Genomic DNA, 27,888 nt, shown 5'->3' on the forward strand with positions numbered 1-27,888 from the left:
CCAAGAAAGACAATTATCCCATTCATGTGGAATTTAAGAAACAAAATGGAGGAGCATAGGGAAAGAGGGAAAAATAAAATTAGATGAAATCAGACAAATTTTGAGAAACACTGAACTCAACAAACAGGGCTGCTGGAGGGGAAGGGGTAGGGGCATGGGTAGCTGGGCGAGGGCATTAAGGACGGCACGTGATGGAAAGAGCACTGGTGTTACATGAGACTGATGAATCACTGAAATTTACCTCTGAAACTAATATTCATTAACTGAACTTAAATTTAAAAAAAATAAAATGATCATGCACTAGGGAAGCCCAGTTTACCAGAAACCTAAGAATCCTTTGCAAAGTCCTCACTCCCCTCCTGGATCTATTGTATAAACCCAGATTTTATGAAGTTTATTACCAGTCAGGGGGCTCTTAAATGCGGGGTCCCAGCTGCCTCAGGAGCCAATGAGCCTTCTGAAATAGTTTGCCCAACTTCATGTGGATGTGCCTTCCTGGGGGAGAAGGTCTGGAGTACCCATCGGGCTCTCCAAGGAGTCTGTGTTCCCAGAAAGGTTAAGGGCCACTGCACAGACAGCTGTCTCTTTTTCACTGTTACTTTCCTTGTAGGGCTTGCATCTACATCTTTTGGTAGTTAGTACAGGCTTTCAAATTGATGCACCAAGACAAGAGGAAGCATAGGGCACTGTCAACATTTGGTTTCAAGTCCTTGTCTCCAAGGTCACAAACTCACTTTCCCCATCAGTTTAGTCGGTGCCCACACAGAAGCACAACACAGCCTGTGCCACCTCCTCTTGGGAGGCAAGCAGGCAAAGGCTCTGGTCCCCCAAAGCCCCAATCATCATCGGCTACTCTATTAAGCTCACACACACCCAACCCACACATCCCTCTCAAGCAGGATCTGACTTAAGAGCAGGATGGACGTAATAGTCACGATGCTCACCAGGCCAGTAGAATAATATCCTTTCCCTATTCTGAACATTATTAGGGTTTCCTCATCCTTCAGATCATGAGTTAAAACAGTCTCCCCTGCAAGGAACTCAATCTCTAAACTTAGAGGACCGCATATTCAACAACCAAAGCGTGAGGTCAAAAGCCAGATGTCCGTTGAGAGGCCGCATCACCCCTCAGTGCATGAGGCCCACCCCTCCACAGCCGTCCTCTGGGCCAAGGGACAGGCAGGGGTCAGGAGCCATGCAGACTTCTACTCCAAGTTTGGGCAGCTACTGACCAGGTGCAAGCGAACAGTCTGGGCTACTTTCTACGTGCAAGGTGCTAACGATGAAGCAGGAATTACTGTCCCCATTCAGAGAGGCTGCCCCACCTGGGGCCACAGAGCTGGTGGGAAGCAAGGCCTGCATGCAACCGTCCTGTATTCTGCTGCCTCCTTGACAAGTAACCAGCCCCGGATCCGAACATAAAGCTCCCAAGGACCAGCAAATGGGCCGCGCCACAACGGCAACAGTACACACACAGCACCACCACCAGCAGCAAACAGCTCCCTCCCCAGAAGCTCAGGCACCAGAGAGAGCCTACTTTCACCAGTTCACAGGCCACAAGCTAACAGGAATATATTTGCATTCACCAATACTTCCAGTGTGTTTTTTCAACGTGTTATTTCTATGCTAAGGTAGTTTCTGCTAAGCCCAGAATCGTGCACATAAGTACTCCAGTAAGTCTGGGACTGCAGCCTGTCACCCTCAGGCCCCCTCCACAGGTAACCTCCGATGCCAGCAGCCCCCTCCCAGCTGCCTGCTGTGCAGGGAGACAAGGCACTTATACTGACAGGTTTTTCCTGTTGGAACAGGTCACCACCCCCAGCGATCACCAGCCATCAGGAATCTCTTGGGGACTGCAGCTGGGATGAGTGCCCTCACCACTCTCGTGAGATTTCTGCTCCCGGTCCATGCCGCCACACCCAGCATCTAAAGACCACAGAAAGTGGCAAGTTGGGCCTTCAGCACTAACCTCACAATACAGCATCCAGGCCGAGAACACGGGCTCAGGAAGCAAGGTGAAGCAAGCTAGCTTCTGTGCTCCTGGCCTTCCTTCCCAGCCCAGTGGGGCGGCCACGCAAGATGATGGGAGACCACAAGCGCTGGCTGTACAGGTTTATTTTTCCAAAACCACAAGAGACGTACAAGAATAGTGCTTTCCCTGGGCAGCCTGATGGACCAGAACTGTTTCCACCTGTAGCCTAGATGCCGCCGAAGGTCCCAGCAGAAGGAAGAGGATCAAACACACCTGAGCCTCAGCTCCCTGTCTTTGGTAAACAGACTCTGAAAGCTGACAACTCGGATGGGGCCAATACTGCGTTGACACCACCACGTGACTGCCAACCTTCTCACCCACGCTTCCAATGACAAAAATGCCAAAGCAGATGAAATGGGGGTGGGGGAGGTTTTTCAGGTGAAACGAGACTTGCTGAGGTCACACTGATTTTCTACTTCACACTGAAGCACTCACACAGGGAAACCAAAGTCAAAAAGGAGAGCTCTCAACTCTGAAACAAGTCAAGGTATAAGAAATCAGGCAGGAAGCAAGGCCAGGGCAGACAACTACGGAGATGTCTATGCGCTGGAGGTGTGTGGAGAGAGGAAGGCAACAGGTGTGACTGCTTCTTCCCCAACCTGCTGTCAGAAGTGCATGAGATGGCAGATATTGCTGAAGGTGGGAACCCCGGAGCCAGATCTGGATAGCCCTGCCTGGGGCCACCCACAGCACTCACCCTTGACTCCAGAGCACTTAACACTGGTGGCGGTGATTTGTCACGTATGGCAGTGAGCGGCCAGTGGAAGGTCAGAAGAGAAGAGACGTGAGGGGCGAGACATGTCTGCTCGGCAGAATGCGGGAGGGCTGGCCGCAGTTCTGCAGGCCATGGCGGGTCCACTGGGCGACCAGGACAGGGCACTGGGCTGCGCTGGCAGATCACACGTCAGTTGCTCCGCCCTCCTGTCAGGCAGCACAGCACGTGGCGGCTCTGACACCAGCGGAAAGAAACGCGCCACTTTAATGAGATGACGCCGGAGACGGTTAATAAGGGAGACACACTTGTGTTCTCTGTACAATACATCCATTTACAGAATCGGCCAGTACTGTGTACAACATATAAATACATGATAAAACATTAGAGGTGCATAGAGCATACTTACAGAAGCCAAAAAATTCACTTTATACATCCAAGGATAAAGAGTTAAAAATATAAAAATAAGAAACACACACTGCTTTGAAATGTAAAATGACTTTCACATACACAGGTGCGTGGAGATGCCCACTCCCATCGAGTCCAAAGTGACAGGGAGTATGTTAAGCAGAGGAATTCACCTGCCAAACGTCTGGACATCTGCCTCACAAGGTCTACAGGTGGCATTTTAAAAGGAAAGACAACCCTATGCCCAACCCCATTGTCCGAGCAAGTCTATTCAAGGTTCCAAAAGCTCCTGCAGGCCAGTGAATTGTACTGAGACAGCAAGGTCTCAAATTTGCTTCGGCAACAGAACCAAAGGTCAAACTGGCTCCTGTCAACTGTCAAATGACTGAACTGTGACCCTGAGGTCAGCAGGTGCTTGGGCCCCCTAGTGGGCACTGCTGGGAGTTACTTTAACCCTGTGTTGGCTTCCCCAGCCATGGGCTCCCCCAGAGGGAGCAGCAGAAGGGAAGATGGCAGGGAGGGGGCAGTGGAAGACTGACATGCCTACTCAGTTCAAGTAGGTTAGTTCCCTTGATGGAGAACACAACCGTCTTTCTTCAGTTTCAAGCCCCTCTGGGTGTCAAGGCTGGCTCCCCACACCACACCAGACTCTGTCTGCACAAGAGCTCAAGCTGGCCGGCTGACCTTGGGCAGCCCAATGCCTTGCCCCGCAGGAAACCCTTCCAGCAGACCCAGAAGAGTTGGTAAGTGACAGAGGGGCTTTAGCACTACAAATTTTAGGGAGGGGCAAGAGTGTTCTTGCCTGGAGAAACAGAGTCTATTATATCAATGATATCCTGTATACAGATGTAAGATCAATCATTATCAAAATACGCACACTAAATATACAACTTTTCCCATGGCCATAATTTATTATCTCACCACAAGGCACAATACACAGAGTTTGGAGGGTCCGATACAGTCGTCATGACAGAATGCGCCACAGCCCTGACACATGATCATGGCTTTCAGGCTGCACGCACACTGGAGCGAGATGCTTTCCACGGTGCTGCTGTCGGCGAACATCTGCAAGGAAAGGGATGTGCTGTGGCTCGCACTGAAGTTTGCTTTGTGGCTCAGCTGTACCACACTTCCAGCAAGGCCTTTGGGAAAGGTGGGGGAGCTGGAGGAATAATTAAAGCTGGTGGAACTTAGCTGGAGTTTGGAAAGCTTCCCATAAAATGCCTGTTTGATATTGAGTTGGGAGGGGATGGAGGAAGGCTCCAGAGGCTGCCCAGGCCCTTTCCCAGGCTCTCGGGGTAATTTCCAGAAGGGCAGGTCAAGGACAAAGGGCATCCCTTGCAACTGATCCACTAGCTCCCGAGGACCAGGCCCAGTGGCATTTCTGTTCTCGGCATTTGCCTTGAGAAGACTCCCCCCAGAAGTCTTTTCGCTCTTGATGCCACCAACAGAGACAGGTGGTGGCTTTGGAGCCCAGTCTTCTCTGGCGGTCTGTACCCCACCAGACACAGAGTTTTTGCTTGGCCCCAACTTCCGACTGGGAAAACCAGGAGGGGCATCAGCGGGCAGTGGCATTGGTTCCACAGGTCTGGGGCGCTGAAGGGCTGCAGCCTCATTCCTGGGGCCAAAGAGCTTCTTCCCTTGGCCTCCAGCACTGTTCTGACTACCCAGGGCCCGACCTGTCTGATCGGGATCCAGGGAGACTGCATTTGGAGATGAGAAACAAGGGGCTCTCGAGGTAGTGAGATTTCCGGGGCTTCTGGCTGGGGTAGCATTCAAATTACTGCACTGGGACACGTCACTGGCTTCCTTATCTTCCAAACTAGCAGGAGAAAACTGCTCTTTGGAATCCACTTCTGCTTTCCCAGAGGCAGCCGTCAGCTGTGTCCCTGCATAGAGGGAGTCCAGACCTGGGACTGTCTTGGAAATCTTCTGGGGTGCTCCAGGAGCCTGGCTGGGCTCCAGCCTGGCAAGACCAAGGCTTGTTTCACGGCTCTCAGATAGAAGAGGCTCCTTTGAAGCTCTTACAGGGCGGGAGCTGCTCTTGCCAACCACACAACTGTTTTCTGCCGAATCCTGCAAAGATCGCACTCCCAGGGAGCCGCCAAGGTTCTGCTCTTTCATAAGTGGGAGTCGTGGGGATTCTGGTCTGCCGGTGCCTTGGGCTGGAGGAAGAACCTTTTCTAGGGGCAAGTTACCCTGCAGCAACTGCATCACAAGTGGGTTAGTGGCCTCCAGTGAGGACCCAGGCCTGCCCAGAGACATGAGCCTCGGCTGGTACTCGGTGCTAGCCAGCAGCAGGGAATCTGGAATCTTTTGGGGGGCTGCACATACACGAGACACCCAGCTCTGAGGAGTAGCCATGCTGTCTGTCCTTGTAACCAGACTCCGGTTACCATTCATTTTGGAGAGTGAGGCAGAGTGGTTCCAAGAGTGTTTCTCATCCGTGTCCACCACCAAGGCTCTCTTCACGACGGTGGCCTCGCTGGAGTCAGCCTCGCTGCTGTCCTCAGACAGGTGGCCTTCAAAGTCAGAAGCTGTATCTGTGGACTCGCCATGAGGACTCAGTGCCTCCGAGTCTCCATTGATTCTCAACTTTTCACCTTCCACTGGGTTGCGGTCGCTGCCAACGCCATCATCAGCACACCCCTGAGACGGCACTGTCCAGAGCAAAGGAAAGTGGTTAGGGGGGTCTAGCCCTTCCCCAGCTGTCAACTCCCCAGGTAACGCAGGAATGATGGGCACAGCTTTCTCCCACTCTTCTACAGCCTGGGGCTCAACAGATGGGACACGTTCCCTCAAGTCTGGTCCAGGCTGTCCCACTGCCTCATCCTTTGACAGGCCAAGCACCCAAGGAGCAGCACCATCAGAGACGAGGGCCTCAGTTGTCAAGTCTTCTTGTCTAGTAGCACTTTCCCTCGTGGGTGGGCATGAATCACCAAGTCCCAATTCCTCATCACACCGTCTATCCTGCGGGCAACCAGCCAATGGCAATACAGTGGTGGAACTAGGAGTCACATTCACAGGATCCTTCATGGTGGGGTGATCGTCTCGGTCTAGAGCCTGGCCAGGTCCTCCTTCCAATACAACATCCCCTAGTAGAGACTGCACAGGACCACTGTCTGGGGGAAGAGAGGGTCCACGATCCTCATCATCACTTTCCCAGGAAGTGGTACCAGGCTCATGTTCAGTTCTAACATCTAGATGCAAAGCAGGCTGCTCAACTAATCTCTCTGGGGCTGGGGTTTGGGAGGACAGTGGGGGCAAAGCCTGGCAGGGCTGGTCCCCAGTTGGAGCAATGGGGAGTTGGGAAGCATCTTCTAGCCCACTTGTGAGGACATCTGGAACCCTCTGCCGTGGGCAGCTCTCCTCCTTTCTAAGAGCAATCAGGTCCTCTCTCCTGGCTCTGGACATGGCAGTCCCAGCCTGGATATGCTCCCCATTCAGAGGACGAGGCGGCAGTAGTTGTGTTCGCTGTAGATCTGACGCACACTCTCCAGGGGTACCCGGGGCTCCGCTGGGCTCAGGGTGGGCACAGGCCTCACCACCATCACTACTGCTGCCGCCTCTGCCACCTCCCTCATCGGTGGCCCCGCCGCCACCTCCACCCGGGCCACCCCCCCCTCCGATGGCAGTGGTGGCCGCCTCTCGATGACTGTGGTGGCCTCTCGCCCCTCGGACTTGCAGAGCACGGGCTTTAATGTCTGCGAGGGTCCTGGCACCAGTCCAGCCCCGGCAGGAGGACTCCGTGATGGGGACGATGCGGGGGCAAATCTGGTAAGTGGGCTGACCTTTAACCACCCAGGGTGGTTTGATACGTGAAAGTTGAATCTGCAAGAGAGAAATGGGAAAACAGTTTTAGTTGACTGGGTGATCGGACTTAGGAACTGTAGAACTAAACCAAGGTTCTAGTAGCTTAGGGGGCATGAACTTAAGAATCAAATAATTTCCTTTAAAAATGAAATACTGGCAGTAAAATGGCTGTCCGTGACACCACACCATTCTTAGACGACTCCACTCAAGGGCTGTCATATGCCACGCTTCTATCTAAATTTAATTTCTGGTGGGACTATGTGAGTCACTGCACAAAGAATCTACACCACCTAATAAAAGATTTAAAAACCGCAAAGGATTCTGACCTCCAGAGAGAACTTCAACAGAGTGAACAAAGCAGTGAGGAAGAAAAGAACCTTATCCCCCGGCCATCAAGTCAGGCTCATGAATGGCTCTCTTGTACAGGGCTCTACACTCTCATGTAATTAACACAAGCACCTGGAGACTTCTGTCTCTGCAAAGGGGCTCTGCACATATCCTGACCCTTGAAGGGAACCTGGCCACAGGACAGCCAGGAATCAAACAGCTGCCTACCCGGATGGGCGGGACTTTGGGCTCCTCTTTGGTGGGCTGTGGCTTTTCGGCGTGAACACTTTCAATTGTGTTACGAAAGGACTGACGATCTTCAAGCCGCGGCTTCTTTTCGGGAAAGGATGCGGAGGCCGCCTGCTCAAAGGACTTCCTCTTCTGATCCTTGGGCTCCTGATCCGCAGTCTCCTGAGGCAAGCTGGGAATCCTGTCTGGAGACACAGAGGCCCGTGCCAGGTCGCCTGGATCAGTCTGCGTCCGGGAAGCCACCGGTTGGGTCAGGAATTCAGGACTCTCTGGGTCAGGTACTACAGAGGCTGTGCCAGGCAGATGCGGGCTGCCTGCCTCTGCTGAGTCACTCTCAGCCTCCCCATCCTTATAGACAGGAATGTCTGGGGCAACAGACTGTGTGTCTTTAGCGACCCCTGCTTGTTCTGGCTCCTGCTTTTTGTACAGATTCCTTCTGGCTCTGGTTCGGAGATCTGGACGAGAGCGTTTCTTGAAATGCCCATCTCGCTGCCGGGTGGCTGGACCACATTGTGGCCGTGCTGATTCTCCCGGGACACGCAAGTCACTCTTGATGTCAGCCTCCTCATGGCCCACGTTCTGATGCAACGACTCTTCTTTGGTCAAACCCAATCTGCAAACCAAACTCACACCATCAGTTACAGGGCAGAGAGAACATGCCTATTTTAGTGTAGCTGTTAAATCAGAACAAAATAAATCTGCATGCTACACAAGCACTAACCACAGAAAAATGTATGTTAGCTTTCCTACGAATGGCGTTAAGCTTAACAAGCCGGGTAAACCACGGTGGCCAACCTGTTCTCACCCCACATGTTGGCAAGTGCAACTCAGAACTCAGACAGCATCTGCCTCTCTGCCCCCCAAAGCCCAGACCAGGACTCGCAGCACCAGGGCCTTACTTCTGTCCATAGTAGTCTTCAAAGAACTTTTCCTTCCACTGTTCCACCTTCTTTTCCTTTTCCATTTCCTGTCGGATCCTGACTTGCATCTCATGAGTGAATTCGCCTAAAGAGAAATAAAGTTTCTGGAGTGTGTGCATTCAGGATGCTAAGGTCTGTCTTACAGAAAGCCAACGCTCACAATTCCACCACATCAGGACTTTTCAAAATACACAGGACTTTGGTGGGTGTGGAGCTCTTTTTCCTTTTAACGCTGTCTTCTTCACATTTATTCCTGTCTTCTCCAGAGCCACATCATGTTCACAGTCATGACAGAACAGTTCCATGATGAGGGAAATTGACTTTTCCCTCGGATAATCAGTCTTCGACAAGTAACACATCGATCGATCAGAAAATTAAAACAGAAACAAATGAAGAAAAAAACCATTCTTACTCCCTGTGCAGAACCAGGCTCACAGAGCAGGCCTGATGGCTTGTTCTTGGAAAGGCCTGCTTACAAGGTTGGCCCTTGGCTGACATCTGGGAGCTTGGATTTCAGGAGGGTTCCCAGCCCCTTAACTAACATGAATGGCTCACTGTGCCTAAACTGTTTATGCAAACAAGATGGTTTACAGCAAGCACCTGCTTTCCTTCAGGGAATCTGGAATGTAGTTATGTGCCAGGCAGAGGTTTCCCACACAATCAGCTCGGAGTAAAAAGAAAAAAAAAAAAAAAAAACCTGGGTACCGAGTCTTACTGAGCTTCCCCTACAGATTACATTTCACACGTGCTGTCACAACTCACTGTTGGGAGAACTGGGCACATCCTGTGTGCCTCCTCTAACAGAGGACGTTGGAAGCTTGCGCCGGGTTTCTCTGGACCTCACCCCAAGCACCTTTTCCCTTTGCTGATTTTGCTCTGTATTCCTTCACTGTGATAAGTCATAGCCATGAGTACAGCTGCAGGAGCAGTCCTGTGAGGCCTCCCAGTGAATCATCAAACCTAGAAGTTGCCTTAGGGACCTCCCAGCACACTCCCCACATAGCTTCCCCATAAAATTAAATTAAGAGCAGCTGACTATCACTCCACTCCAAATGGCAATGTCTAAGAGCACCTGGTAGAACTCAACGTGTAAGTCCGTGCCATGGCGCCCTCTCCTCCACCCATCTAGACAGCGCCAGCATTACTGGGAAGACCGTGAGTCTGGAGCTCTAATGGTGATGAGGTGATGCAGGTGGATACATAAACTCAAAACAGCAAAAGCCCAAACACTCTGTACCTTCTTTAAAGCTACAGACACAGTAACACCCACCACATTCATCGGTATAGTGAGGAAAGCCTGCCTTATATTATTAAATAACCCTGGGGGTGGGGGGAGAGATTGGTGCAAAATGAATGTGTGGGTTCTAAATACCCAGGACAAGTGCCGCCACACATGGCAGGTGCCTCTCAAGCCATCTGAGAACATCCACTCACCATCAGCCAAGCGCTCCCGCCAGCTCTGAGCCGCATGAGTGAAAAACTCGTTATTCAGTGCGCTGCTGCTGAGACGCAAGAGGCCATCTGTCCCCACCTAGAAGGATCAAGGCGAAAAGCACAATAAAGAAACTCAGAAAGAGAACAGAAGCCCACCCAGAGAGAGGCAAAGAGGTGGCTACCCATCTGCACCTGTCTGTCCACTTCAGGCAGGAGGAAGAGGAGCTGCTGCTGGAAGTGGGCTGGCAGGGCATGGAAGGTCCGAGAGTTTATCAGGGCCCGGAGGTTGGTGTTGACAAGAATGGACCCAGGCGTCTCAAAATCTATCTCTTCCCCTCTGTTGCGCTTCATCTGACCTGTGATTTTGAAGCAGCAAGAAGCAAGGTATAGATTTTCAGCTTTTCAAAGCAAAAGAGCAAATGCCAACTGAGGGAAAAATTTTAGTGGCAGCACCCAAACTACCCAGAACTTATCTGCACACAAATCCAGTCCACCCTAACCTACATGTCACAATTATTCTGTCCAGGTTACTGCTGTTTCCATCCAACCCAAGAGAACACCTGGGCCTGCATCCTCTCAGAGAAGACTGTACCAAGCTGTGACACAGGCTGAAGAGGACACTCTTCCCAAAGAAAAGCAGGCGGGCGGCGGGGGGGGGGGGGGGGGGGGGGGCAGGCTGTGAGTGTCCCTCCAAAGCAGAAGAACAGGCTCCACAAAGCCAACTGGAGAAACAATGGAAGTTGTCTAAAAGCGAATCTAGTTAGTATACTACAGAACACTCTGCAGAAGCCTTCCCTGACCAGGATGGAGAGCTATGATCTCCACACAGAAAGGTACTAGGCTGTTTAAAGCCACTGAGATGTCAATATAACTCTCTCACAGAAACCTCAGTAGATGTTACTTTTATTTGAAAAAAATCACTAAGAACGAAGACCTAAAGGTTAAGCGCTGCTGATGAGTTGGAAAAGCAGTAAGACGGAAAACCCTGTTCCTACTCAGGCAATGGTTAATTCTAACTTTCAGAAGCCAAGGCCAGTCTTCTTAATGGTTTCATGTGGCCCATCCACAAATAATCAGACTGTGGGTTTTGAGAAATAAATCTTGAACTAGCAGGCAGCATTGTGGCCTTGCAAATAGCCCTACTGAGAACAGGGAGGAGCATGCCACTGAATTTGCTTGCAACCTCAAATTCAACAAAGGCTTCCTTCCACTCAACGTTATGACAAGACTAGAAAAAAGGGTGCCTGACCGAAACTTTGGATGTTAAGAACAAATGTGACAGGATGCTACCAAAGAAAGAAAATGGATCCTGGAATTCTTCACTGAGAAGCTCAAAAGCAATTTTCACTCACCCCAAACACTTACTAAGCAGTACCAAGGCAGGCACAGGCCATGCTTTGCAGGGATATACAAGGAACAATGTGGCACCATCTCTGCCCACAAGTTCCCTCACAGTCTAGCAGAGAAGATCTAACATGTGAAATAACCAAAATATAAGGTAAGAAACAAACAAACAAAAAAAACAGAGGGCCACCCAAGAAGTCAAAATAAACTGGTAAAGGAAGTGGAACAGAGGACTGTGTCTTCTAACTAAGCCTGCAGGGGCCCCCCTTACAGGCAGGGAAATGAGTGCCTAGCCACTCACCTGTGGCCGGCTTCCGGAAGCCTCTCAGGAGCGGGGCAGGGTCCCGGGCGACCTCGGCCTGGCCACGAGTAGCAGCGCTGCCCAGGGCCAGAGAGCCGCTGCTGCTGCTGGACGGGCTGCCGCTCTCGCCATCGGCGTGGCGGCCCGAGAACCCTGAAGGCACAGCATTCCACTGGTCAAAAGCATCACCCGCCGCGCCCAGGGCTCTCAGACAAGCTTACTTCTCCCAGCTCTCCCTGAGACACTGCCAGCAATAGCCGGTGCTTCCGTGGCCCAACTTGGGCTGTCAGAGATCACCACCTCACGGTCTGGCTTTACATTATCCCGTGAGAACGCCAAACCGCCATCTTCATTTGTACAGCACTGCACCTTTACCAAGCTCCTGCACACTCCTCCATAGGACCCTCACGCTGCCCTGCGAGGCCAAGGGCAATGCGCACGGCAGAGCCCAGCACTGAGCTCAGGCCTCACCACCACAGCGTGCTGCCCACTAGGAGGGCCTCCTGGCTTGACGGGCACTGCGCCACCTAGGTCACACGCTGCTGCCAGATGGAGGCAGGCCCCAAGACCTGAGGAAGAAGCCTCACATCACAAGTTTGCACGTACCTGACGCCGATTCCACGTGGGCCCCGTTTACCTTCAGAGGAGTCAGGACAACTCGTGGCAGCATCACCCCAGTCTTTTTCTTTTGCTTGTTTGCCTAGAGGCCCGAGGGATTACAAAAGGAGCCTAAATCTCCTGCAGGGCTGCACGAGCAGTGCCTCTCCACTATGTCCCCAGCCACTGTTTGCTACAACAGAGTTCATACTCAACCCGCTCAAGAGGGTCCTGCCAAGAGCAGCACGGACTCATGTCACTGAGCAGGCGCTGGCCCCTGTTTTACAAATAAGGAATTTGCCCATGATCCCAAAGCTACCGAGTGCCAAGGCCATCATTCCAAGTGCTGATTCCCAAGCTTGCATGCCCCCTACTCTGCACTGTTCTATCCACGTTCCGTGTTTGTCGGAAGTAAGAGCAAAACTATCCATCTGTGGTAATGAGGAAAAACCAATCACTCTGCTCTCAGATCCACTGCCCATTTTAACTGTACTAACAGGTGGAGACCACAATGATTTGCTCCACCACCACGCCCCCTCCAACATGCTCACAGTCAGCTGCACAGGCAGAGTCCTGTCTCATACCTGCCTTACCTACCCCAGCCTAGCCACCAACTCTCCTCCCTACCTGTGAAGAAGCCCTGTGGCTGTCCCTGGGACTGGAAAGAGGCCGACTCTGAGATTCTGCAGAACAGGATGCATTCGAAGATGTTTCGTCAAGAGAAACTGGCAGAGAGGGAAATATAGGTTAGTCTCCAATAGCCGCCTGTGGCTCTCGGCCCATCCTGTGAGAGACGTACTTACCATCGTTTTCACCGCTCACAGTGCTGGCTTCATTAGACCCACAGCTCTCCACGTCGGCTGTGTCCTCTGGCTCCTCTCCTTCCACTGCAGCCGGACTGCGAGACCACTGCAGGGCATCCTTCTGTGACAGCAAGGCACAACTCAGGTGAGCAAAACCTGACAGATCCCACAGGCACAGCAGTCACTCCTAAATGCACGCTGCTTTAGAAGAGGTTTGGAATACTGGTAAGTTCCTATCCCTCTTCTAATTGACCTCTTTCTCTGCAAAATCTTTTCACATGTACATCACAAAAGTTAGACATAATTTCCCATTCAGTCCACTCAGTAAATGTTTATGGAGTGCCTCCTATAAGCTACATCATGCTAGTTCCTGGCTGCGAGACAGAAGGTGGAAATCGGGGAGTTCAACTGAGTAAGAAAGAAAACCAAATCTATGACAATACAAAGCACAGCAACAGAGTTACAGAGAGAGCTGCAGCAGTCCGGAAGGGGAACAGCTAACTCAGTGAGCTGGAGAAAAGAGGGCATGGGGCTAAGGCCTGCAGAGAGATGTGCTGCTTAAACTGAGTTTTATTTTATTTTAAAGATTTTATTTATTTATTTGACAGACAGAGATCACAAGTAGGCAGAGAGGCAGGTAGACAGAGGGGCAAGGGGACGCAGGCTCCGCGCGGAGCAGAGAGCCCGATGCAGGGCTCGATCCCAGGACCCTGAGATCAAGACCTGAGCCGAAGGCAGAGGCTTTAACCCACTGAGCCACCCAGGTGCCCCTTAAACTGAGTTTTAAAAGAAGTTAGATAGCAGGTGGATAGCTTGGCAGGAGCAGACAGGAGCAGAGGGAGTTCTAGATAAAGGGATAAACAAATGTGGAAGAACATTCCAAATACAAGGAAATTGCAGATTTCATCAGGGACCCTAGGCGCCTGAGGGTCAAGACTGAACAGCGGGATAGATGGTGAGACACTGTGCTGGGGGCCTAAGATTCTGAGTATCTTTGAGGCCCGGGAAAGTGCCAGCAACCCAAACTGGAAGACAGAGGAAAGCAGGTGAGGGTGCAGGAAAGCACCACTCCAGATTTCATCTCCTAAAAGAAACTCCTTCCAATGGGCTCTGTGGCAGTCTGAGTTCAACTCCACCCATTCCCAGGGAAAACCAAGGGGCCACCTCCCACCTTGCAATTAGAAAGGACTCTGAATATTAAGGGGTGGGAGAGGAGAAGCAGAGATAAGTCAGGGTAAGAACTGTCTTCTTCTTCCTCCTCCTCTTCTTCTTCTTCTTTTTTAAGATTTTATTTATTCATTTTCACAGAGATCACAAGTCGGCCGAGATGCAGGTAGAGAGAGAGAGAGAAGAGGAAGCAGGCTCCCCGCTGAGCAGAAAGCCAGATGCGGAACTCCATCCCAGGATGCTGAGATCATGACCTGAGTCGAAGGCAAAGGCTTAACCCACTGAGCCATCCAGGCGCCCTAAGAATGTCTTCTTTAATAAAAGGTGTGAAGGGTGCCTGGGTGGCTCAGTGGGTTAATAAGCCTTTGCCTTCGGCTCAGGTCATGATCTCAGGGTCCTGGGATCGAGCCCCGCATCGGGCTCTCTGCTCCGCGCGGAGCCTGCGTCCCCTTGCCCCTCTGTCTACCTGCCTCTCTGCCTACTTGTGATCTCTGTCTGTCAAATAAATAAATAAAATCTTTAAAAAAAATAAAAAAAAATAAAAGGTGTGAAGAAGAGTAGATAAAGTCATATTCTACCTCTTACAAACACAGCAGGAATTTAAAAAGGAAATCTACAAAATTCTAACTCATCAATTTCATGGGTCCCATGATCCACTATATTAAGTCTTCATTAATTTACTGTCATTAATTTAAACCCAAATCATGCTGACTTAAATTAAGAAAAAGAAAACAGCTTTTTGGATCTTTATATCTTTTCCTACCAGCTGTAAATGTTCCTCAGAATCAAAAGTTAAAGAATGTTTTTAGTATTAACCTTGAAACTAAGCTTAGTGGCTGCCATGTGCACAGAATGATGCAACAAACTCATTCTTTGAGCCTCAGTAGCAAACTAGGATACAATACTTATTAATGAACAGACAAAGCACTCCAGTTCCGGGGAGAAGGTGGGGGAGTCACGCCCACACTGTCAGGGAGAGTGAAAATGGTATCAAAAGGTTCACGCACTGCCAGTGGCAGAGTACAGTACATTGTAAGTGAAAATCTAAAAACCTCTTAAGCCAACACAAAGGTTCACGCACTGCCAGTGGCAGAGTACAGTACATTGTAAGTGAAAATCTAAAAACCTCTTAAGCCAACACTTCCATTTCTAAGACTCACACAGGACATGGAAAGCATTAATCTCTGAAAGGAGAAAGTCAATCAACAGAACTACATTAAAATTAAGATCCTCTGTTCTGTACAAGACACCATTAATGGAGTAAAAAGGGCAAGCTACCTACAATGTTGGAGAAGTATCTGCAACTCATGTAACTGATAAAGATCATGTATCTAAACTACATAAATCAATAAGAAAAAGGAAACCCAGGAAAAGAAGAGGCAAAAGACCATGAATTAAGTACTGCGCCAAACAGGATATCCAAATGGCTGACATTCACATATAAACCTATTTAACGTGACGAACAATATAAGGAGAACACACTATAAGGCAAATGAAGCCACAAGGAGATATGACTACATCCGTAAGAACAGCTAAAATTAAAGTTTAACAATACCAAGCAGTGGGTGGCTGGGTGGCTCAATAGTTGAGCGTCTGCTTTTGGCTTAGGTCATGATCCCAGCATCCTGGGATCGAGCCCCACACCGGGCTCCCTGTTCCGAGGGAAGCCTGCCTCTCCCTCTCCCGCTTCCCCTGCTTGTATTCCCTCTCTGTCTCTCTCTCTGTCAAATAAATTAAATAAATAAATAAAAATTTTAAAGAAGGTTTAAAAACAATACCAAGTAGCGCTAATGAGGATGAGAAACAGATACACAGAAAATGGATCCAACCATTTGAGAATAGTTTGGCGTCATCTGGCACAGCTGAAGGCAGAAACAGCCTAAAACCCAGCAATGTCAATCCTACAGTTGGATTCCCTAGAGAAATGCATGCATGCACATGCACACATACATACACACACACCTCAAAGCACAACCGGTGTTCATGGCAGCGACATCTATAAAACCTGCACCATATACAACCAAAGTGCCCACCATCAGCAGAATCAAAACATGGTAGCACACAATAAAAAATAAACTGCGGATGCCTGGGTGGCTCAGTGGGTTAAGCCTCTGCCTTCATCTCAGGTCATGATCTCAGGGTCCTGGGAACGAGTCCTGTATCGGGCTCCCTGCTCAGCAGGGGACCTGCTTCTTCCCCATCTCTTTCTGCCTGCCTCTCTGCATACTTGTGATATCTCTCTGTCAAATAAATAAATAAAATCTAAAAAAAAAGAACTACAGCAATATAAATGAATGTGAAAAACAAAATGCTGCCTGGAAGAAGCCAGACACAGAAGAATGCACACTGTAATGACTCCATTTGTAAGAAGTTCAAAAACAGGCAAAACTAAACTACACTGCTGGGGATGCAAACACAGCTGGGAAGCAATCAAGAAAAGCCAAGAACAGAACTTTGAAACAGAATGGTAGCCAACCTTTAAGGGAAGAAGGGCGCTGTGAATGGGAAAGTGTACGAGGGGCAGCTGGATGCCAGCCACACTCCAAGTCGTGATCTGAGTGGCAGGTATGAGGGTGTTTTACTTTATGACATTCATTAAGCTGAACACTTATGCTGCATGTATTTTACTCTTACATTTTTACGATAAAAAAGTTTTAAAATAAAAAGTAACTCCAGAATTTTTAACACTACTATGGACAGTCATTTGAAGTAAAACTGTAGACTATTTAATGAGAAATGCTGTTGATGCACCAAGTGAATTAAGCAGCTAAATTCATACATTATGATTACATCATCTATTTAAAAAACAAAATTGTGTAAGCATGTGTGCAGACAAAAGACAAGAGGGATACTCCTCACGTGTGTTAGCCACTGCACCTCTAGGTGGCAGAGTTGTGAGGGCTTTCTTTTTGTTTGGGGTATTCTCTACAATTAATGTATATTCTTTTGTGATCAAAAAATAACATTTAAACAATTATAATACTAACTGCTTCTTTGACAGCTAAGTCACTAAACACAAAAGCAAATTTCCATTCTTTAGGTCCCAGAGAGTCTAGGGGAACCTAGTGTTGACTACAAATCTCATTATTGAACAGAAATACTGCCCACTTGTTTGCAATTCAAGCTACCCCAAATTTCCAAAGCCATGTATTTTCAGTAAAAAGCAAACAGAACAAAACATTTAAGAAAATGAAAGCAAGATCTGCAATTCTAATTCTGCCTTTTTAAAGATCCTTAATCTTTCCATATAAACTTTAGACATCTGATATCATAAATTTCCAAACATTAACTGTAGACATCTGAAACAAATGAAATGGGCTACTGAGAATTGTAGGAATCACGTACTATGCTCTCAAACTCAAGACGTCGATTTTTTTGCAAGGGTATTTTCTATCAAGAAACTTTTTTAAAAAAGTTAATAGGTAGTGAGTGATCCTTTGTTGAAACCTGATATAAAATGTTATGAAAGACAATACTGGGGAATTTAAATGTAACTGCATAGTAGATAGAGAAGGGTTGCAATTAATGCTAAATTTCCTGAGTGTGATAATTATATTGCACTTATATAGGGGAATGCTCTTGGATCAATGTATACCCCGTGTATCCTTTTTCTTACTTTTAAAAATAAGGTATAACTTTATAAAGTAAAATGCACAGATCTTAAATACACTATCTGATGAGTCTGACAAGTGCTTATCAAGATATAGAACATGTCCAACATCCCTAAAAGTTCCACTGTTCCCCTTTCTAGTCAACCCCGACTCTACACTGCCCTACCACCCCACTGAGACAATTGTTCTTATTTCTATCACAAAAAATTCATTTTGCCTATTTATGGCCTTTATGGAATCATACGGTATATTCTTTTGTGTCAGTCTAATGTTGATGACATTCAACATTCAACAAATCTTAATAGAATAAAATAAACAAGAAAAAAACGTCCAGCGGTTTCCAAAGATTTCCACTCCCAGCAGCACAGTATGGAGTTCCAGATGCTCCAAATCCTCATCATATGTAGCCATGCCAGGAGATCCACTGGTATCTCATGGGGGTTTTATTTTTCATTTTTCTGATAACTAAAGATATCGAGCACTTTTTCATATGCTTACTGGCCATTCTCTTATCTTCCTTTTTGAAGTATCTGTTCAAGTCTTTTGCACATCTTTAAATTGAGTCTTTTTGTTTGTTTAAGATTTTATTTATTTATTTGACAGAGATCACAAGTAGGCAGAGCGGCAGGCAGAGGGGGGGGGAAGCAAACTCCCCACTCAGCAGAGAGCCCTCGATGTGGGACTCAATCCCAGGACCCTGAGATCATGACCTGAGCCAAAGGCAAAGGCTTATTAACCCACTGAGCCACCCAGGCGCCCCCAGTTGCAGGAGTTCTTTGTTCTGTATCCTTTTAAATATTGATCATGGGCATGTGTTACTTTTACAAAACAAATACATTTTAAACACTTTCTTTGGAAATAATTTCGTATTTACAGAAAAGCTGGAAGAGTAAAAGCAGCACAAAGAATACTTGCCTATACTTTTTACCCATATTCACCCCCTAACACAAGTAAGTGTTCTTAAAATATACAAAGTATATTAGTTTGGCAAGGCAACTGGAAAAGAAGCTACTGATGAAAATACTACTACTAAATAAATAAACCTGAATATTTTCCCCTAAGTCAGATTTTTTTCAAGATTTTATTTTTAAGTAATCTTTACACCCAACATAGGGCTCAAATTTACAATCCCAAGATCAAGAGTCGCATGCTCTACCAACTAAGCCAGCCAGGTATCCCCAGTCAGGTTTGCAAATTTTTTTTTAAAAGATCGTTTTTTCAAAGATTTTATTTGACAGAGAGACAGCACAAATGGGGGAGCAGCCGGGAGAGGAAAAAACATGAGCAGGGAGCCCAACACAGGGCTAGATAGCAGGACCCCAGGATCATGACCTGAGCCTAAGGCAGAATGCAGATGCTTAACTGAGCCACCCACTTGGTGGCCCCCCCCAAGTCAGATATTTTTAAAAAACAATAATAAAAGGCCCTGTGAACGTAACAAGCCCCAAACATGAATAGACCCGAACACTAAAATTTCAATGGATGAAATTTCAATTGCCCAAGATTAGATTCTAAACTGGAAAAACAGATAAAATAAATCTCAGCTATGCCTTTTCTTTCTTTGTCGAGCTGATAAAACACATTCAGAGCAAGAAATGCATATGGCTTCTTAGGGAAGGCTGATCTGAGAGCTATTGAGTATAAATTATTAAAAACTAAGAGCATGCCAACTATTCAACAGTATACCAGAATTCTCGCTCTCAAATAAATAAATAAAATCTTAAAAAAAAAAAAAGAGAGAGAGAGAGAGATTAAAAGAGAAAGTGTTCTTCTTTCCAGACAGTATAATTATCTACACTGAAGAGCCAAGAGATTCAGACCTAGTAAGAAATTCAGCAAGGTTGTGAGATTCAAGAGCGCATTAAAAACTCAGCAATAACATCACCAATTAGAAAATGTAATATATAAGAATATAAGATACTCAAGGACAAATTTCACAAAAGAAATACAATCATCTTATGAAGAAAACAAAACTTTATAAAGAAAGGTTTAAACTTTAAAAAGAGCCACACCATTTTCTGTATTACAAAACTCAACATTGTAAAGATGCCAATTCTCCCCAAAATGATTTGTAAATTCAGTAAAATCTCAGTGAAACTTTTTTTTTAATACAATCTGACTCTGCAAAGGGCCACAAGAACCAAGACACTCTTGAAAAAAAGAAAAGAAAAAGAGAGGACCCACTTTTTTAGAAAGCTCTAGTAATTGAGCAACAAGAGAACAGGATAAAAGAGGAACAGAAAGTAACCACTAAAGGATATGGGGTTTCTTTTGGGAGTGATGAAAATGTTCTGGGATCAGATTATAGCGATGACTACATGACTTTTGAATACACTAAGAGCCATTGAACTGTACACTTTCTGTGAGTTCCATCCTAATAAAGCTGGGTTAAAAATGCCTTACCGAATTTGACAGTTCTGAAAACAGCGAATTTAATCAGAATTTGTAAAAACCACATAAAAACTATTAATGTGGGGCGCCTGGTCATGATCTCAGGGTCTTGGGACTGAGCCCCACATCCGGCTCTCTGCTCAGCAGGGAGCCTGCTTCCCCACCCCTCCCTCTCTGCCTGTTTCTGCCTCCTTGTGATCTCTGTCAAATAAATAAATAAAATCTTTTTTTTAAAAAAAACTATTAATGTGTACAAAAAGTTTACAGATCCAAGGGTAAACTTCAACTTTGGACAATGGAAGAAAATGGTCCATAAGTGATGCTTTGATTTTATTATATGAATCCTGAAGAGGAATTAAAACTAGCAAAACAACCTGTGTATGGTTTAGAAAAGACTTCATTTTAAAAAATACTTAATGTTTAAAAAGTTCTACTGAATTTGAACTTCACTTGCATTATCACAAGCAGTCATTATAGCTGTCAAAGAAAGAAAAGAGCTGTTATTTTAAAAATGAACACACTCTTGGAATACAGTTTAAAAAGAAAAAAAAAAACTGAGTTTTTTGTCTTCTTAAAGACAAAAAAGAAGCTTCCATCAACCAGAAATAAAACAAATTCTCATCTATGATTTGTCACCCATCACTGCAAAGTTTCTAGTCAATGGTGATATGACCACAGGTCTATGAGCCCTCCTCTGAAACCCTTGGATCTAGATGTGCTTTAGAATTCAGGATTTCTTGAATTTGGGGGGTGAATACAGTGCATATAGTTTTAATATATCATATATTAAACACTCTTTAACATTTTTTTCAAATAACATGTATGCATATATCAACTAAAATAAATTGCCTTGTCAGTCCGGATCAGAGTTCTGCCACCAAATGAGTTTAGTACAAGACAGGTTTTACTGCCAAATGAGTTAGGAAAAATTTTTTTCAGTTCTCAAAATATTTTAGATTTTAGGGATGCCTGGGTAGCTCAGTTGGTTGGTTTCACCTCTGACTCTTGGTTTCAGCTCAGGCTGGGATCTCAGGATCATGGGATGGAGCCCCAAGTTGGGCTCTGTGCTCAGCAGGGAGTCTGCTTCTTTCTCTCTCCCTCTCCAGCTCCTTTCCCAGTGCGTATGAGCACTCTCTCTATGAAATAAATCCTTAAAAAATATATTTTAGATTTCAGAATTGTTAAAGAGATTACGGACGATAGAGAAAACATGTCTCTCAGTAAAATTTTTGAAGAGATCTGGAAGTTTCAGAATTCTACTTTTCTCATCACAGGTACAAAATAAAATTTAAAAAAATATTAATGACCTAGGAAACAAACTGAGGGTTGCTGGAGGGGAGAGGTTGTGATAGGGTAACTGGGTGATGGACACTAAGGAGGGCCCATAAATGTAATGAGCACTGGGTATTCTGTGAGACTGAGGAAACACTGCCCTCTACCTCTGAAGCTAATAATATACTATACGTTAATTACTTAAATTTAAATTAAAATAAAACCCAAAAAAACGTAACTAAAGGATAAAGAACAATAAAAACCCACCTTAATAAGTACAACATTACCAATCCCATCAATCCTCCTGGTTGCCACTTTGGATTCTGTCCTCTTTTCTCCGCAGCTAATGAGTTTTCTGAATTTTGCGTTTGACTTTTATTTTTTGTAATGGTTCAACTAGATATGTATAGATTCTTAAATAACATATTTTTAAATTTTACATGCTTTTGAATTAGCTTTGTATCAACAGCATACTGTACATACTCTTCTGAGACTTGCTGTTTATCCAATTCTATGTTCCTGACCTCCCTACCTATTGATACATACAAGTGCATTTCTTTCCATTTCTGTTATTCATTCTATAGATACACCACAATTTATTTACCATTCTTTTGTCCGATGGATATTAGTTGCTTACAATATATTGTTTATTATGTTTTGCTATTACAAACAATGAGATTATGAACTTCCTTGTATATGTAAGAATTTCCTTAGGTTATATACCTAAGAGTAGAATTACTGAATGTGAGGGGAGGCATATCTTCAACTTTATAGGATAAAATCAAAATTGTGGTCAAAAGTGATGGTTGCAGAAGCACCTGGGTGGTTCAGGCAGTTAAGCATCTGACTCTAGGTTTCAGCTCTGGTCATGATCTCAGGGTTGTGGGATGGAGACTCTCACTGGGCTCCAAGCTCAGCACTGAGTCCGCTTGAGATTCCTTTCCCCACCCTCTTCCTCTTTTCCTCCCCCCACTCCTGTTTATGTGTGCTTTCTCTCAAATACATAAATAAATAAATCCCCCCTTTTTTAAATCAGTGAAATGTTTTCATCAAGCCTCAAAGAAAGCCTCTAAATCATCTCCATTTTACCCATTAAAACGTTAAGGAAACAGTTCTCTGGAAAAACTCTTACTCATCTGCAAATGGTGACTACAAAAGTAAACGGAGATTATTGTAGTAGTATTTGTAATAGTAAAAACAAACAAACAAAAAACCTAAACATCCATAAGAGGGGACTGGATAAATAACATCAGGTATATTGGTATGATACACTACTGAAAACAGTAATTGAAAGAAATTAAAATATGCCTAATAAACAGACTACACATCTTTAATGGATCTACATGAATAGGAAGGATACACATTGATGATAGTGGTTGCTACTGGGAAAGAACAAGGGCCACAGGTCTGGGTGGCAGGTGAAGGGACAGGAGTAGGGTAGGTTCTGGTGTGGAGGTGTGGAAGTCGAAGTCGTTACTCGTTTTCTTTGCACAAAGGCTTGAATTTCCATTTAAACATTGGTGAAATGGACACAATTCTCTGCACTTTCCTGAAGCCTCTTTAGAATGACTCTAAGGGAATAATAAAGGTATAGATGGAAAAGGGAAAGGGGGAGGAAAAGGCAGGTGAGATACGTCAACAGAATTTTGGAAAACGGATAGCAGGAAGACAGGTAGTAACTGACTCAGCAGGGAAAAAACTGAAGTCTGAGGCTACAGAGGGAAAAGCCAAAAATATGGCCAGTGAGTACTGCAAAACGCTCAAGAGGACAGTGATTAAAGGTCCAGGAATCACTGCACACAGGGACAAGACACGGGAATGAAAATAGGAAGAACTTGTTGGAAGTGTGAGCCGGAAGTTAAGACCCCTCAGGTCTCCTCTCTGTCCCCAAACAATCAGGCAATATCCACCTCTAGCCTCAGAAAAAAATAGGAGATTTAATTCTGGTTGTACTGAACCAGAAAGGGTCCAGAATAGAAGATACCAGGTCAAGGAATGAGGGAGGATGTGAGATGCCTTGCTCTAAAAAGGACCAGTAAGTCAAAGATGACATAAAAAACAGTAACACCAACAGCTCCCTTTTCCAATCTGGCTCCCAAAGCTCTCTGCACAGTGGCAGCCCTACAACCTCATCCGTAGCCTGCTCTCAGCTTGCTAGTAAGAGAGGAAAGGATTTCTCTTCCCAGAAAAAGTGACCAGCCTAAGAGGAAACACCTTCTGGCAGAGAATTGGGGATTCAAAAAAGAAAACGAACAAACAAAAGGGATCTGGGTCTCCCTTCTCCATCACATCCAACAACAGTGCCCGCAAGCACAGAATCTGCCAGTTCTCTCCCCTGAACGACCTATCAAGGGCCACCAAATAGCACAACTGTCAGATTAAACAGCAACCAAAACCAAAAGACATGAAAGGAAACAGAGATAATGAAGATTTCACAGTAAATGTTCTCAAAGAGACAGCCCCAAAACAAAAAGTACAGATTATTTTAAAAAATAATAAGAAATAAAGGAACATCAGTGAATGTGAGCAATCCACTAGAAACACAAAATGATACAAAACAAAACTCCCAGAAACAACAACAAATAGGTAATATTCCAAAGAACTGACTCAGAAGAAAAAGAAAATAGGCTGCATTAAGAAAGTCCCACAACATGAGACGCCTGGATGGCTCAGTCAGTTAAGCTGCTGCCTTCGGCTCAGGTCATGATCCCAGGGTCCTGGGATCTGGCTCCTTGCTCACCGGGAGCCTGCTTCTCTCTCTGCCTCTGCCTGCCACTCTGCCTGTGCTCTCTCTCTCTGAAAAATATATAAAAATCTTTAAAAGAAGAAAGTAAGTCTCACAACAAACAGAAGTTCTAAGAAAACAGAAAAGGCCAAAATACAAGATGTTTTCCCCAAATGAGTTTGAGGAATGAATCTGAGTTTCCAGATTCAATAAGGCAAAATGCCCTCACAATGAATGAAAAAAGACCCATTCCACAGCACTGCACCATGAAATTTCAGAAAGAGAATTGAAAAAGATATCCTAAAATCTTCCATTCAGAGAGAACATTTCACCAAGGAATCAGAATGGCATCACGCTTCTCAAGAGCAGTTTCGGAGAATGTAGTTGTTTTTTTTGTTGTTGTTGTTTTAATTTATTTTAGAGAGAGAGAGTATGTGTCAGTGGGGGTGGGGAGGGGCAGAAGGAGGGTGAGAAGAGTTTCAAGCAAACTCCTCAATGGGTACAGAGTCCAACGTAGGGCTCGATCTCATGACCCTGAGATCACGACCTGAGCCAAAAGCAGGAGTCAGACGTTTAACTGACTGTACTACCCTGGCACCCCAGAATGTATTAATTTCTAAAATTCTTTTTTTTTTTTTAAGGTTTATTTAAGTAATCTCTACACCCAACATGATGCTCAAGCCCATGCCTCCAAGACTGAGTCACACGCTCTTTCGACTGGACAAGCCAGGCACCCTTCTTCTAAAATTCTTAAGTCAAACCAATAATCCAGCATGGAACACAGGATAAAGATATGTAACATTTCAAATAATTTACCTCCTAGAAGTAACTGGTGAATCTGTTCCACAAATAATAACAACAATAAACAAACCTAACTAAACTAAAACAAAAATTAAATCGACACAAGATCTAGAAGAGAAACCTCATCACAGAAGATAGTTGAAAAGAACTCCCAAGGTGGTGATAAAGGGAAAGCCCCTGAAAACTGACAGATGTAGGTCAAACAGGGTAACCAACTCACCCCAATTTGTCTGGGACTTTGCCAGTTTTAGCACTAACAGTTCTGTGCCCCAGGAAATTTCTCAGGACAGTTGCCCCCAACACACACACACACACAAACAGACCAGGAGAAACAACAGAAGAAAGGATGGCTCCCACACCAACCTTCAGAAGGAAGACTGAAACTGATGTGTCTGATCATAGCAAGCATTTTATCACCATTAACAGTATTAGCTTCATCTTTTCTGTTTGTAAACCTTTTTGGTTTTTACTCATCTTTTTTGTTTTACTTAATTTTTAAGTATGAGACACAGCATGGTTATAAAAGCCCAAACTACACAGAAGGTTAGGTTCAGAGAACTGACGCTGCCCTCACCCCTTCTCTTCCCACCTTACCCCCAACTGCGCACTCCACTCTTACCCACCCCCCCTGCTGGGTAACCAGTTTCATTAGTTTCTGGTTTCTTTTTGGGGTTCTTTTTGCACAGATGATTATATACACATCTATTTTATTTCTCCTTTGACAAACTGGATGCCATACACACTATTTTGCACTTGCTTTTTTCATGTAACCATATATCCTTCAAATCACTCTATCATTTCATAGATAGTCTTCACTCATTCTCAGCTGCATAAAATTCCATGATGCAGATACCAAAGTTTATTTACACACCCATTCACCCATGGACTGGCATTTAGGTGGCTTTTAACATTTCACAAATAAAAATACTGCCTTTTTTTTTTTTAAAGATTTTATTTATTGGGGCGTCTGGGTTGCTCATGAAGCTTCTGCCTGCGGCTCAGATCCTGATCCCAGGGTCCTGGGATGGAGCCCCGCGTCAGGCTCCCTGCTCTATGGGAAGCCTGCTTCTCCTTCTCCCTGATGACCTGAGTAGAAGGCAGATGCTTGATGACTGAGCCACCCAGGTGCCCCAGAAATACTGTATTGAATAACCTCGTGAATCTCTACTTTTGTATTGTTAAAGGTCTATCTTCACGGTAAGTTCCTGTAGTAGAAAGGTGAAAGGCGTTAAAGGTGAAATGTAAACACTAATTTTGTTAACAATGCCAAATCCCCCTCAAAAAATGCTGCATGGATTTATATTCCTAACAGCAATATATTAGGAGTACCTGTTTTCCCAGACCCTTCCCAGAAGACAAAGTACTGTGGCACTAGCAGAAAACTTTAAAGTGTTTCAAATGACTAATATAAGCACACTGCAGGAGGGAAGGGATGGACCTAGCCCAAAGTAACTTGTGAACACACTATTTTAACTACATACACTGGGTTCAAGAACTAAATAAACCATAAACAGTGAGCCCTCCTTTTAACAGATTTGTTTTTCACAGTGGAATTGGCCTGAAATTACGAAACTATTAAATGTTTATTCTGAACTAAGCAAATGATAAGATACAAAGTAGACAATGAGAGCCAGGATTTTCACCAGTTGGAGCAGCAAATCATAAATATGGAAAGGGGTAAAGCTCGGATGAACCCTGCCATTAAGAGACTAGAACTGAAGGTATTACTCTGAACCAATATGTAAAGACAGACAACTACAAAAACAAACATAGATGTATACAGGTACACTATTCTGAACTAAGAGGATCCTGAGTTCCCTGGCAATATGGTTGATTCCAAAGCTGGGGCTGGAAAATGTAAGCTAGTAAGCCCAGACATCTTGCTGGGCCAGAAAGCAAAAAAGTAAAAAAATGTGTGGAATAAGGGGGACCTGTCAGGACACAAAAGCCATAGTGAAGGGAGTCCCGTGGGCCGCCTTTGCACAATTTCATGCATTAAAGCTATCAACAGGGGGCGCCTGGGTGGCTCAGTGGGTTAAAGCCTCTGCCTTCAGCTCAGGTCATGATCCCAGGGTCCTGGGATGGAGCCCCACACTGGGCTCTTTGCTCCGCAGGAAGCCTACTTCCTCCTCTCTCTCTGCCTGCCTCTCTGCCTACTTGTGATCTTGCCTGTTAAATAAATCCTTTAAAAAATAAATAAATAAAAAATAAAGCTATTAACAGTAACAACTCAATAGTAAAGTAAGAATACACAAATCCATAATGAATAAACAAATGACGGAAAAAAGGTGGCTTTTCCTTACTGCAGAACGCCAATTCATAAATATCAAATGAATTTTTATATATGTATTTTAACATTTTATGTATTTATTTGACAGAGAGAGTGATCATAACTAGGCAGAGGCAGGCAGGTAGGGGCCAGGCTCCCTGCTGAGCAGAGCGCCCAATGCAGGGCTCGATCTCAGGACCCTGAGATCATGACCTAAACTGAAGGCAAAGGCTTAACTCACTAAGCCACCCAGGGGAGCTTTCTAGAAAGCTCCACCTGGGGAGCTTTCTAGAAAGTAAATGGCCCTTCTTCTGCCACTCCTGGTGCTGCTTGGGTGCTCGCTCAGGGAAGACCGGGGACACATCTTTGGTCAAGTGATACCTGAGACTCTGGCACTCACCAGGACCACTGAAAAGCCCAAGGAATGGAGTCAAGACTGAGAACAACAATCCTATTAACTTCAAGGTGACAAAGCAGGACAGTTCTATAGCGCAGCTTAAAAGGCACACACCACCACTCAGTAAACTCATGAAAGCCCATTGTCAATAACAGGGTTTGTCTATGCAGCAGATCAGGTTCCGATTCGATGGGCATCCAGTCAATGAGACAGACATACCTGCACAGTTGGAAATGGAGAATGACCAAACCAAAAAATGCTGGATGTACTCCAGCAGCAGACAGGTGTCTACTAAGAACGGAATGTGCTACTTTA

General features: G+C 45.6%; 1 protein-coding gene and 1 pseudogene across 3 annotated transcripts in view; one reads left to right on the plus strand and one right to left on the minus strand.

Annotated features, from left to right (window-relative positions):
* Nucleotides 1-4,043: 4,043 nt before the first annotated feature.
* Nucleotides 4,044-27,888, minus strand: part of ASXL1 (ASXL transcriptional regulator 1) — a 77,447-nt gene continuing 53,602 nt past the window's right edge. For 2 of the 3 annotated variants that reach the window (XM_059133567.1, XM_059133568.1), the window contains exons 4-12: nucleotides 12,941-13,061; nucleotides 12,765-12,862; nucleotides 12,147-12,240; nucleotides 11,541-11,693; nucleotides 10,088-10,251; nucleotides 9,896-9,992; nucleotides 8,441-8,546; nucleotides 7,521-8,154; nucleotides 4,044-6,983 (exon numbers count right to left, since the gene is read on the minus strand). In XM_059133567.1, coding sequence (XP_058989550.1) covers nucleotides 4,065-6,983; nucleotides 7,521-8,154; nucleotides 8,441-8,546; nucleotides 9,896-9,992; nucleotides 10,088-10,251; nucleotides 11,541-11,693; nucleotides 12,147-12,240; nucleotides 12,765-12,862; nucleotides 12,941-13,061 — 4,386 coding nt within the window. In that variant the 3' untranslated portion in view covers nucleotides 4,044-4,064. The remainder of the gene's footprint in view (nucleotides 6,984-7,520; nucleotides 8,155-8,440; nucleotides 8,547-9,895; nucleotides 9,993-10,087; nucleotides 10,252-11,540; nucleotides 11,694-12,146; nucleotides 12,241-12,764; nucleotides 12,863-12,940; nucleotides 13,062-27,888) is intronic. The other variant, XM_059133569.1, reaches the window with a different exon arrangement.
* LOC131807688 (small ubiquitin-related modifier 2-like) lies at nucleotides 24,776-27,868 on the plus strand (annotated as a pseudogene).

Source organism: Mustela lutreola, chromosome 9, assembly GCF_030435805.1.
Source record: "Mustela lutreola isolate mMusLut2 chromosome 9, mMusLut2.pri, whole genome shotgun sequence".
In the NCBI taxonomy this organism is placed as follows: Eukaryota; Metazoa; Chordata; class Mammalia; order Carnivora; family Mustelidae; genus Mustela; species Mustela lutreola.